General features: G+C 39.3%; 3 protein-coding genes across 3 annotated transcripts; 2 read left to right on the top strand and 1 right to left on the bottom strand.

Moving 5' to 3' along the window:
- Positions 1-1,101: 1,101 nt before the first annotated feature.
- LOC18021581 (cation/H(+) antiporter 28) lies at positions 1,102-3,749 on the top strand. Its single transcript, XM_006403784.2, has 4 exons — positions 1,102-1,272; positions 1,352-2,356; positions 2,449-3,054; positions 3,126-3,749. Exons 1-4 carry the CDS (start codon positions 1,102-1,104, stop codon positions 3,747-3,749), a joined length of 2,406 nt encoding a protein of 801 aa, XP_006403847.1.
- Positions 3,750-3,832: 83 nt separating this feature from the next.
- LOC18021580 (DNA-directed RNA polymerases II, IV and V subunit 11) lies at positions 3,833-5,201 on the bottom strand. Its single transcript, XM_006403783.2, has 5 exons — positions 5,027-5,201; positions 4,853-4,942; positions 4,677-4,755; positions 4,305-4,400; positions 3,833-4,088 (listed from the first exon to the last, which is right to left on the bottom strand). Exons 1-5 carry the CDS (start codon positions 5,077-5,079, stop codon positions 4,056-4,058), a joined length of 351 nt encoding a protein of 116 aa, XP_006403846.1. The 5' UTR covers positions 5,080-5,201; the 3' UTR covers positions 3,833-4,055.
- A 240-nt stretch (positions 5,202-5,441) lies between these two features.
- On the top strand, positions 5,442-9,380 carry LOC18021579 (histone-lysine N-methyltransferase 2C). The gene is made up of 12 exons (XM_006403782.2): positions 5,442-5,526; positions 5,676-6,015; positions 6,386-6,560; positions 6,631-6,680; positions 6,914-7,006; positions 7,087-7,175; positions 7,263-7,341; positions 7,549-7,631; positions 7,737-7,815; positions 7,935-8,313; positions 8,465-8,951; positions 9,037-9,380. The coding sequence occupies exons 1-12, from the start codon at positions 5,495-5,497 to the stop codon at positions 9,173-9,175; spliced, it is 2,025 nt and encodes a 674-aa protein (XP_006403845.2). The 5' UTR covers positions 5,442-5,494; the 3' UTR covers positions 9,176-9,380.
- Positions 9,381-9,783: the final 403 nt, after the last annotated feature.

Genomic DNA, 9,783 nt, shown 5'->3' with positions numbered 1-9,783 from the left:
ATAGTATTAAAATTAATTATGATTATAAAAATATAATTTTAACCCGTCCACTAATATTAATTCAAAATGAACTATTATAAAAACATAATTCTAATTTTTCCGTTCATATTCCCGTATAATATAAATATTTGTTAAAAGTTTGAGATGTATTAACAGTATTATTTAGCATTATAGTTTTTCTAAAATTTAATCAACGAAGGGAGTGAACAATTGGTTTTTCAAACCACATTATGCAATAATTTTTAATTTTTTTATGTTTTAATTTTATATGAAAAATATATTTTCGATATACATGTATAATTCAAAATTAGTGATATAAGTTATCAAAATATTTTTGACCCGATTTTTTATATAAACAACATAAATATCATATCATTTACATCATTATAAATATTTTATATTTCAAATATGACCATTATTTTTTATATGTGAATTTTTTTTTTCAAAAATTCTAGATATTTTTGATAAAAATGTTTAATAGTATAGAAATTATTTAAATTAGAATCTTTAAATCAAATCTAAATTAATATCTGATTTATTATTTTTAATCAAATCAAATAATATCTAAATTACCTATATTTAAGGAACTCTAAAAAAATTTAAATTAATAACTAATTTTCAAAATTAAATATAAATAATTATTAAAATTATTTTTAAACATTTAAAAAAATTAGGAGTGTTTGGAAGTAAGTAATAAATGTGCTTCTGTTTTAATATAATAGATGTTTATTTTTAAAGTTTAGCTTTGATTTTTTTTTTTTTGTAACCATATCTCGATTTAAAAAACTGAAGTAAGAAGGACATTTTACGTTGATTTTATATATAAGAAAAATATTTTAATTAATTATCAAAGTATTTTGACTAGGATGTTGAAAATGACGAATGGTGAATAATGGGGAGAGAAGGAACGTGAATGAAGGGATCCACAAGTGTCTCCGCCAATTTCTGAGTGAAAACAATCAACATCCTCCCATTCTCAAACCAAATTGTAAAAAAAAATCAAAAGACAAAAGAACAAATCGAAAAAAAGCTTTCTTCCTCACCAAGAAACAATAATCCACAATACTAGACGAACGACTAATACAATTATACGGAGAAAGAATGAATACAACGACGACAAAAAACGTATGTGGAGACAAATGGTACCTTAACCTAGACAAGCCTGAAGAGGCTTTGAAGTTTCTTGGATTCATCGCCATTTTCGTAATCCGAACTCTCCTCCATCATGTCATGAAGCCTTTAGGACAACCTTACCTAACCACCGACTTTGCCGTATGACATCAATCTCTTCTCCTTAAAATTCTTCTTCTTTGTTTTTCAAAATTAAATTTTAACTTTTGTCATGCATCAGATAGGGCTGATTCTAGGTAATCTTCCCAAGTTTCGAGAGGCATTCTCGGGGCCTTACTCTAGTACCCTCAACAACATAATCGAATTCGGTATGATCTGCCATATGTTCGTGATGGGTCTAGAGATGAATCCAAGCGTCCTTCTCAGGCCACCAACCAAAGACGCATTTGTAGCATACACAAGCATGTTCACAACTTTTGTCATTGCCTTTGCCACAACTCCTTTCCTTCATTACACCAAAACCGCTCCTTTCGTCTTCTCCCTTGCTCTCTCCCTCATGGCCTCAAGCACTGGCTCACCTATCCTCACTCGTGTCATCTCCAATCTCAAAATCAGAAAATCTGATCTTGGCAAGCTCGCATCATCCGCAGGTGTCCACACAGATATGATCTCAACCTTGTTTTATTGCTTCGGATTCATTTTCTTCCCTACAGAGACACCTCTCCCTCGTCCTCTCCACAGATTCTTCAGAGCCCTCCTCATGTTTTGTCTCTTCCTTGCTCAAGTCACTTTCACTTCCATTGTCTCCCCAATCTTTCTTAATTGGGTCAACAACGAGAACCCTGAAGGGAAACCACTCAAAGGGTCTCACCTCGTTATGTCCCTCGCGTTTGTTGTCTTGATCTGTAGTTTCCCAACTTGGCCACCTGAATCAATGTACAACCCAATCCTCAGTGCCTTCACGGCTGGTCTCTTCCTTCCGAACCAAGGAAGGATGTCGAAATGGATCATCAACAAAATCAATTACTTGCTCAGCACGGTCTTTTACCCTATCTTCTTCTTCTGGGTTGGATTCATAATCCACATGAGAAACTTCGACATCGGAGATAAAATGGCGTGGGCGAGATTCTTTGCTCTTCTTGGGACTGTTATTATCGGAAAAGTCACCGGAACGGTCTTGTGTGGTGTACTTCTCGGATATCATGTCCCGGAAACCGCATCGCTTGGACTGCTTTTAACCACTAAAGGCCATTTTCATGTCTACTTGGCCGCTCTAGCTATTCGGGTATACATCAAGCTTTTTGCTCCTTTCTTTCAAGTTTTCTTCACAACAATATCTTCTTCACCTTCTATTTTTTGGTGCGATGTAAATTGCAGACAAACAGGGTGAAAAATACGACTGGTGCAATGATCATTTTCGTGATTGTCCTCACAGTGGTCTACTCTCCATTCGTGGTCATGGACATCATCAAACGAGCAAGAAAGAGAGTGCCTGTACACATCATGGCGCTTCAATGGCTCGATCCAACAACTGAGCTACGAATCTTGATCGGTCTCCATGGTCAGCATAACATCGGTTCTACGCTTAACCTTATGGAGATCTGCCATGGAGGCCGTGAGCCAGGGTCCATATTCTACGCAACAGATATGGTGGAGCTGACCGATGAGATTGCCGCCACACTGAAAAAAGGAGGAGGAGCAGGTCAGAGTAATGATTCAGTGACGATAACAGACAGGTCGGTGACAGAGATGCGGGAGAGTATAACCGCGGCTGTAAATGGTTACGGTGAGCTCCGTAATGGGCAAGGTGTGACTGTGCGGCGGATGCTTGCGTTATCAACGTTTATGACCATGGCTCACGACGTGTGCGGTTTGGCTGATGAACTTATGGTTTCCATTATAATTCTACCTTTCCATAAACGTAGAAATCCTGATGGCACTCTTGACTCTGGCCACGCCGGGTTCCGTCATGTGAACCGCAAGGTAAACAGTTGTTTTCCTTTCTAGTCACTGAAGATTCAGAGAGATGATTTCGCTTTTTTTTGCGTGTGCAGATTCTGAAGAACGCACCGTGTTCAATAGGTATTCTCGTGGATAGGTCGTTCGGGCAAACAGAAGAGGCATGGAGACCAGGAGCGTCCATGGACATTGCTATTATATTCATAGGTGGTAGAGACGACCGAGAGGCACTAGCCTTTGCTGCACAAGTGGCTCGACATCCTGTTGTGAAGTTAAACGTGATACGTTTCTTGGAAGACAAGAGCTCTCAGAATGCACAAAAACGAAGCAGCATACTGAACAGAGCGAGTGTGGTGGAGCAAGAGGAGGAAATGAAGCTTGATGATGAGTGTTTTGCTGAGTTCTACGAAAGATATATAGCTGGAGGAGGAAGAGTGTCTTACATGGAGAAGCATCTCACAAACTCTTCAGAGACTTTCACTGCACTTAAATCACTGGATGGAGAGTATGGGCTAGTGATTGTTGGAAGAGGAGGAGGAAGGGCGAGTAGTGGGTTAACCACTGGCCTCAATGACTGGCAGCAATGTCCAGAGCTTGGTCCCATAGGTGATGTTCTTTCTGGCTCAGATTTCTCCCACAACACATCGATGTTGATTATTCAGCAGCAGCGTACAAGAGGTCAGCTAGAAGGGCTTCACGATGATTTCACCATCCTGTAAGAATACCTGTACTATCTTTGTAGCTTGGAAGAGTAGTAGCTTCAAGGTCACAGTTGTTAAAAAGCTTTGTACAATAGTTCAAATATGAAGAAGTTTCGGTAGATAAAATGGTAAAAAGACACTGTAATCCAAGTGTTATTTCTTAGCTGCCGGAAATAGAGCCAAAACATAGAATTAAAACAAGTTACAGGAAAATTTGTTTCTAATTTATACAAGCAACAAGCTCTTTGTAAGTCTTTTAGTTGGTGCTTAGATGAGGACAATGTAAAACGTTTTCCGAAATGCAGATAGGGAACTCGGAGCTCCTTAGTACTGAGTCGAAAACTTGGCCACCTCTGCCTGAAAACACAGGAAAGAAGGGTAAAGCGTAAGGCCAGGTGTATCAATATGATTAGATATTCGTCTAGCTAACTAGCAGCAGATTATAAACAGATCGTCCTAGAGAAAGAGACTCTAGGATTAAAGAAACAGATAATCCTACTTTCTCTACCAAGTCGGTCTCGTACAATAAAATCTGATCAGGATTCGGAGAGAGAGAGAGAGACTCTTTAGTACCTCAAATTGGTTCTTCAGATACTCAAGCTCCTTGTCCAGGTCATTGATGGCCTGATTGTATGCTTGCATCGGGGAAGACTGACTTGTAGTGTGAATCTGCAAACAGAGCCAATTTTACACTTAAAACGACAGCATCCAAGATATCTTCAATGAGTTCTTAATCAACCTATAATCTGATTCCTAACACAACTCAGAAAACTAGGGAAGATAACCCTTAAATCCAGACCAAACTGTTCACACAAGGAGCTTAAATCCAAAACACTAACACGTTTTAAGTACTTAAACCAATAGTTAGTTCCTAAGGTCAGTCAATGAAGTGAGAAAACGCAGAGAACCGTAGTGTTCCTTCCAGTTCAAAGCAATTTAACTTACCCTGACTATGATTTTGTACTTGAGAGGATGAGGCAATTGGTATCCAGCAAACAAAACATTTTCGTCGCGGTGAAGTTGCCTTATCAAAAAAAAATCAGCACAAAGCTGCAAAAAATTAGGGATTCCTTCTGAAAAAAAAAGAACTGTAAAATTCAACTAGGGGGAGACAACCGTACATGCGGACGATGTTTCCAATGGTATGGTCTTCCCTCTCAATCGTGAAGGAAGCAGCATTGATGATCTTCGTGTCCCTATCATAAGCAACCCTAGAAGAACATAGGAAAATCGAGAGAGTTTAGCGCAATAATTACAGAGAGATGAAGATTACAGTAATGCAAAAACTTCAATACTTTTTGGTGCCTTCAGGGACGACGAATCGTTCGTATCGGTCGGGGGCATTCATGGCTGATCGGAGATCTTCGCTTCGGTAACTTTCGCCGCAGAGACAGTGGTGGGTTCTTCAGCTTCTGGCGAATGAATTAACTCTTTGAAAAGTGAAAACCATAAAAGAAAGCCTTTGAAGCCACGGCGTCGTTTTGTCTATGTGCGTAAAAAAAGAAAAATAAATCAGAATTTGGTATGTATTGTATAACACGTGTTAATTCCTTATTGGTTGAAAGCCTTTGGTTCGGATCGGGTGATAGCTCTCAAAACTCTTAAAATATTTCCTTTTAGGACTTTAGGTTTATGTTATTTACACAAGAGCGCGTGTGATTTAATTGGGAAGAGACCTAAACAAAATTCATTTTTTTCAGAAAAAAAAAAGAAGTCAGATCCCTAAAAATCGAACCCGGACGCGTAAAACTTGAAAACCGACTATGGCCTTTCACGTAGCTTGTCCAATTACATGGTATTTTTTTTTCCTCTCATCTCAAAACTCTTTTTTTTTGGCGCCTCGTGAGGCTTCTTCTAGTCTCTTGGCTTGTTGTTTTACTTATTGAGTTAACATGAATTGTTCCAATCGCTTTTTGGGGGTTTTTCTTCTTTCTTTCTTCGCAGCCGGAAAATTTGCTTCTGCTTGTTGGGGTTTCCTCGAAATCTTCACGGCAAGGAAGTCAAGGATACGTTCCTCAACGAGATCCATTCTCTCGAAGAATTCTTGCGAGACCCCTGGGATGCTGGAGTTTCCACGGAAGGTACCGTTCAGATCCATGTGCCTAAGCTCGCTGTCTTCGATACTGGTCCTCGCATTGCGGCTAGAGATGTTGTTGGTGGTGTCCGTGATGATTCGGCGATGGAGGTTCCTGCATCATCGACTGTGAGACAAGGCAAACGCACGGTGGTGCTGAAGAAGGCAGTTGAGGATCATGCTGCAAACTCTGGTTCTGGCGACTTAGCGGTGCGATTCCTTCTTCCGAAACTTGTTTGTGTCGTTACTGCTATGTCAATTGAAATTGAAAGACTTTGTTGGTAACTTGTAGAAAATTATTTAGCTTGCTCGGATAAGCTAGACTTGCTAATTGCCTCGGTTTGATGGTTCAGTGAGACGGTTTCTATCTGTGTGTTGAGTAATGTTGATAATCTGTTTCTTGTGTATGTGTATTGGTGTTGTCCTGCTCTTTTAGGTTCTGTAAGCCATGATGTACCAGGATTTGTGTGAACTCCTTTGATTTTTTGGAAGATAAGAATGTTTATTGTCTTCAAGAAACTAAATCATATACCAGTTTAACCCTCAAGCCTGTTTCAATGTTATTTCGTCCTCTATGCAGGTTTCTGTCAAAGAGCTCAATGGAGAAGATCATGATCATCACAGTGCAAGTGTTACGTGTCACATGTGCTATATGGTTGAAGCTGGGAGGAGTGAGAGAGCAAAGATGCTTTCTTGCAAATGTTGTGGCAAGAAGTATCATAGAAACTGCTTGAAGCCTTGGGCTCAACATAGAGGTACCGTTTCTTAGGAATGTGATGCTTATGATTCTTCTGCCTAGATTCTTATAGCGGGTTTTCCTAGCAGATTTATTTAATTGGAGCTCTTGGGCTTGCCCCTCTTGCCGAACCTGTGAGGTCAGTTTGGACACAACTCTGTGCTGAATGACTAATCCTGCGCTTTTACTATCCTGCTCTTTACACGTTGGGCTACAATGAATTTTACTTATGAAAGTATCTGTTATAAACTTATATCCCATAATGATGTCATGAGATATTGAGATTTTGAACATTGTTTATAGTTCGAGTGCCTCTGGACAGAATTAATAGGTAATTTATCCTGTACATTCTCTTGATTATGTTTCCTTTAGGCCTGTGGAACTTTAGGGGATCCAAAGAAATTGATGTTCTGCAAAAGATGTGATGATGCATATCATTGTGATTGCCAACAACCTCGGCACAAGGTATAGTATTTGTTTCTTCTATTCAAGGTTTCCATCTTGTCTTTTGCGGATTGGTCTAATTTCATCCCTGGATGTTACAGAGTGTTAGTTCTGGACCCTATTTGTGTCCTAAACACACCAAATGTTACAGCTGTGGGTCTAAGGTCCCTGGGAACGGCCAAAGCTTACGGTATTCAAGACTTTTGCTTTGTGACGTATACTTTAAATTGATTCATTTAAGGTATTAGGTGTCTTATCGTTTCTGTTAAACTTGCAGGTGGTTTTTGGGGCATACTTGTTGTGATGCGTGTGGAAGGCTGTTTGTTAAGGGAAATTACTGTCCTGTATGTTTGAAGGTATAACTTGCACTCTTTCTGTTGTTGATGGTGAAACGTGTTGTCTGTTTCCCCGCTTCATATTTGGTCATAGTTTATAGTTTGAGGTTTATGCATGTTACAGTTGTTATACTATCAGACATCTGTATTGCAAAGGCAGTTAAATGCAACATTTCTTTGTCTCGCTTTGAATCATATTCACCAACTTATTTTGCTTTCATCATGTAGGTTTACAGGGACTCGGAATCAACACCAATGGTGTGTTGCGACTTTTGCCAGCGCTGGGTTCATTGCGCGTGTGATGGAATCAGGTGCATATCGTTAATCTAGTTCATATGACCAATTGTACTTCTCTGTCCTGTAAGAATGTTTCCCAATTCTGTATCCAACTAAAACTTCGCAAACAAATATTGCAGCGATGAGAAATATCTGCAGTTTCAAGTGGATGGGAATCTTCAATACAAGTGTTCTACATGTCGCGGAGAATGCTACCAGGTGTGTTTCATGGGTCCGCAGTCTTTTTGTCATTTATATCTCTCCAAGGCTAGTGGATTGCTGTGAATGAAAATTGAATGATCCCATTTTGTCTCGCTGATTTGTATTTATGATGCTAGGTCAAGGATCTTGAGGATGCTGTGCAGGAAATTTGGAAGCGAAAAGATATTGATGATAAAGAGCTAATTGCTAGCCTGAGAGCTAGTGCACGAGTTTTTGGGCAAACTGGCGGTGCCCCAACGGTCAATGAGCCTGGCTCTGTAGAAAGAAAAGTTGCTGAAAAAGTTACCGTCGGTGGTGATGAAGAGAAGCCACTGAGAGTTCTCAGGATAAAAAGCAGCAGGCCGCAAGATTCAGATACTGAGAAATTGGGAAAACGCGTTACAGAGCTGAACACTGTGAAGGCGAAAAAATTGGTGATAAGTATAGGCCCTCGAAAGCCGGGGATTACAAACCCTATGAGCTGTGATGTATCAAAGCTTGCCTCCAAATCCAATGGTATGTGTAGTGTAAGTTTTTTTTGCATTGTCAGATGTATGAGAGGAACACACTCTACAAATTACTTTAAAGAAATTATTGTAAATTTGTTTGTCATTTCGCTTAAAATACTACGACGTCAACATAACAAAAGAAGCTTTGGTAATTTCAGGAAAGCATGAGAAATTACAATCAGAAGAAACGGCTTCCCAGGAACAGCACCGGAGCTCGTTGGGAAAGAGGAAGGAAGAAACGAGAGGGTCTCACGGTGAAGTAGCCACTTCAAAGGGGGAAGGTGGATTTTTAGGGAGACACTCAGAAGGCAGTGGAGATTTACATGGTGGCTCACCTGAGATGCAGAAAGATTCAAGACGATTGCTGAAAGTTAAAATAAAAAAGCATAATCCGGAGAGCCAAGACGGTGAAGCCCCTAGCGTTGTCGATGAAAGAAGTAAGTCTAGTAAAGGACATAGGTCTAAGAGGAAAAGAGCATCACCTCCAGCTGAAAAGTCAGCTTTTAATGAAGATGAAGATGTGTCACTGTCACGTGAAGACTGTTTGTTAGACGAAATGCTTGATGCTAGTTGGATTCTGAAGAAGTTGGGGAAAGATGCAAAAGGAAAAAAGGTTCAAATACACGAGGCCTCAGATAATTCATGGTAAATGGGATTTTTGTTTTTGGCTTTGAACGTCTTAATCTAGATGTTTCTTGCAAGGTTTCTAACAAATGAGTAAAAAATGCAGGGAGAAAGGAGTGGTAAGTGAAGTAGGAGGAGGCACATCGTTGATGGTGACGCTTGAGAATGGAAAAGTGAAGACGGTGGAGCTCGGGAAGCAAGGGGTTCGATTTGTTCCTCAGAAGCAAAAGAGGACGAGGACATGAGAGGCTATTTTTTGAGTATTTTGGAACTCTTCATGTGAGCTTCTTTATCATCTAATACCATTCTAGATTCATGTATGTAAAAATATACAATTTGAAACAAGATTAGCTTTTTTTTTTCCGGCTAATTAGATTAGCTTCTTATTTGCCTGTGAGAAAAAAAATATATACAAAGAAGACGGTAGTGTTTGTAACCTGCTGAGGGAAATAAGAGATTGAAGAAATTTCAAAAGCTTTGGAATTATTTTTGGTTTTGTTTAACTTGTAAGTTTATAAAAACTCAAAACCACCTCGAAATCGACCAATCCCGTTTTAACTTTTGTTGAGCTATATTTCAAGCAATAATATTCTATGGGCTTCGAATTGTACAGCGCTAACCAGTCCAACACCAAAGTCAACGCAACACAAGATGCTATTTGGTGATTGCCACGCGTTTACCAACATGTCGTACCAGTACTAGGACCCCTACGGATAATAAGAGTCACAATTTTACATTAGTTTTTTTGAAACGACATTTAGATATAGTATGGTAAATAAATATATCGAATAACTCTCAATTTTAAAGTGTCGGCCCAACATAACTACAATACAGGAGTAGATACTAGAAAAGG

The sequence above is a fragment of the Eutrema salsugineum genome, unplaced genomic scaffold (assembly GCF_000478725.1).
Source record: "Eutrema salsugineum unplaced genomic scaffold, Eutsalg1_0 scaffold_16, whole genome shotgun sequence".
In the NCBI taxonomy this organism is placed as follows: Eukaryota; Viridiplantae; Streptophyta; class Magnoliopsida; order Brassicales; family Brassicaceae; genus Eutrema; species Eutrema salsugineum.
The sequence above is the reverse complement of the archived record's forward strand: the minus strand, read 5'-3'. Positions and strand labels throughout refer to the sequence as shown.

Coding starts and splice junctions, on each gene's coding strand:
- LOC18021581 (XM_006403784.2), top strand. CDS start 1,102: ATGAATACAACGACGACAAAAAACGTATGTGGAGACAAATGGTACCTT. Junction 1,273..1,351: donor ACCTAACCACCGACTTTGCC/GTATGACATCAA, acceptor GTCATGCATCAG/ATAGGGCTGATTCTAGGTAA. Junction 2,357..2,448: donor TGGCCGCTCTAGCTATTCGG/GTATACATCAAG, acceptor TGTAAATTGCAG/ACAAACAGGGTGAAAAATAC.
- LOC18021580 (XM_006403783.2), bottom strand. CDS start 5,079: ATGAATGCCCCCGACCGATACGAACGATTCGTCGTCCCTGAAGGCACC. Junction 4,756..4,852: donor ATTGGAAACATCGTCCGCAT/GTACGGTTGTCT, acceptor TTTTTTGATAAG/GCAACTTCACCGCGACGAAA. Junction 4,089..4,304: donor ATCTGAAGAACCAATTTGAG/GTACTAAAGAGT, acceptor CTGTGTTTTCAG/GCAGAGGTGGCCAAGTTTTC.
- LOC18021579 (XM_006403782.2), top strand. CDS start 5,495: ATGGCCTTTCACGTAGCTTGTCCAATTACATG. Junction 7,632..7,736: donor TGCGCGTGTGATGGAATCAG/GTGCATATCGTT, acceptor CAAATATTGCAG/CGATGAGAAATATCTGCAGT. Junction 8,314..8,464: donor GCTTGCCTCCAAATCCAATG/GTATGTGTAGTG, acceptor TGGTAATTTCAG/GAAAGCATGAGAAATTACAA.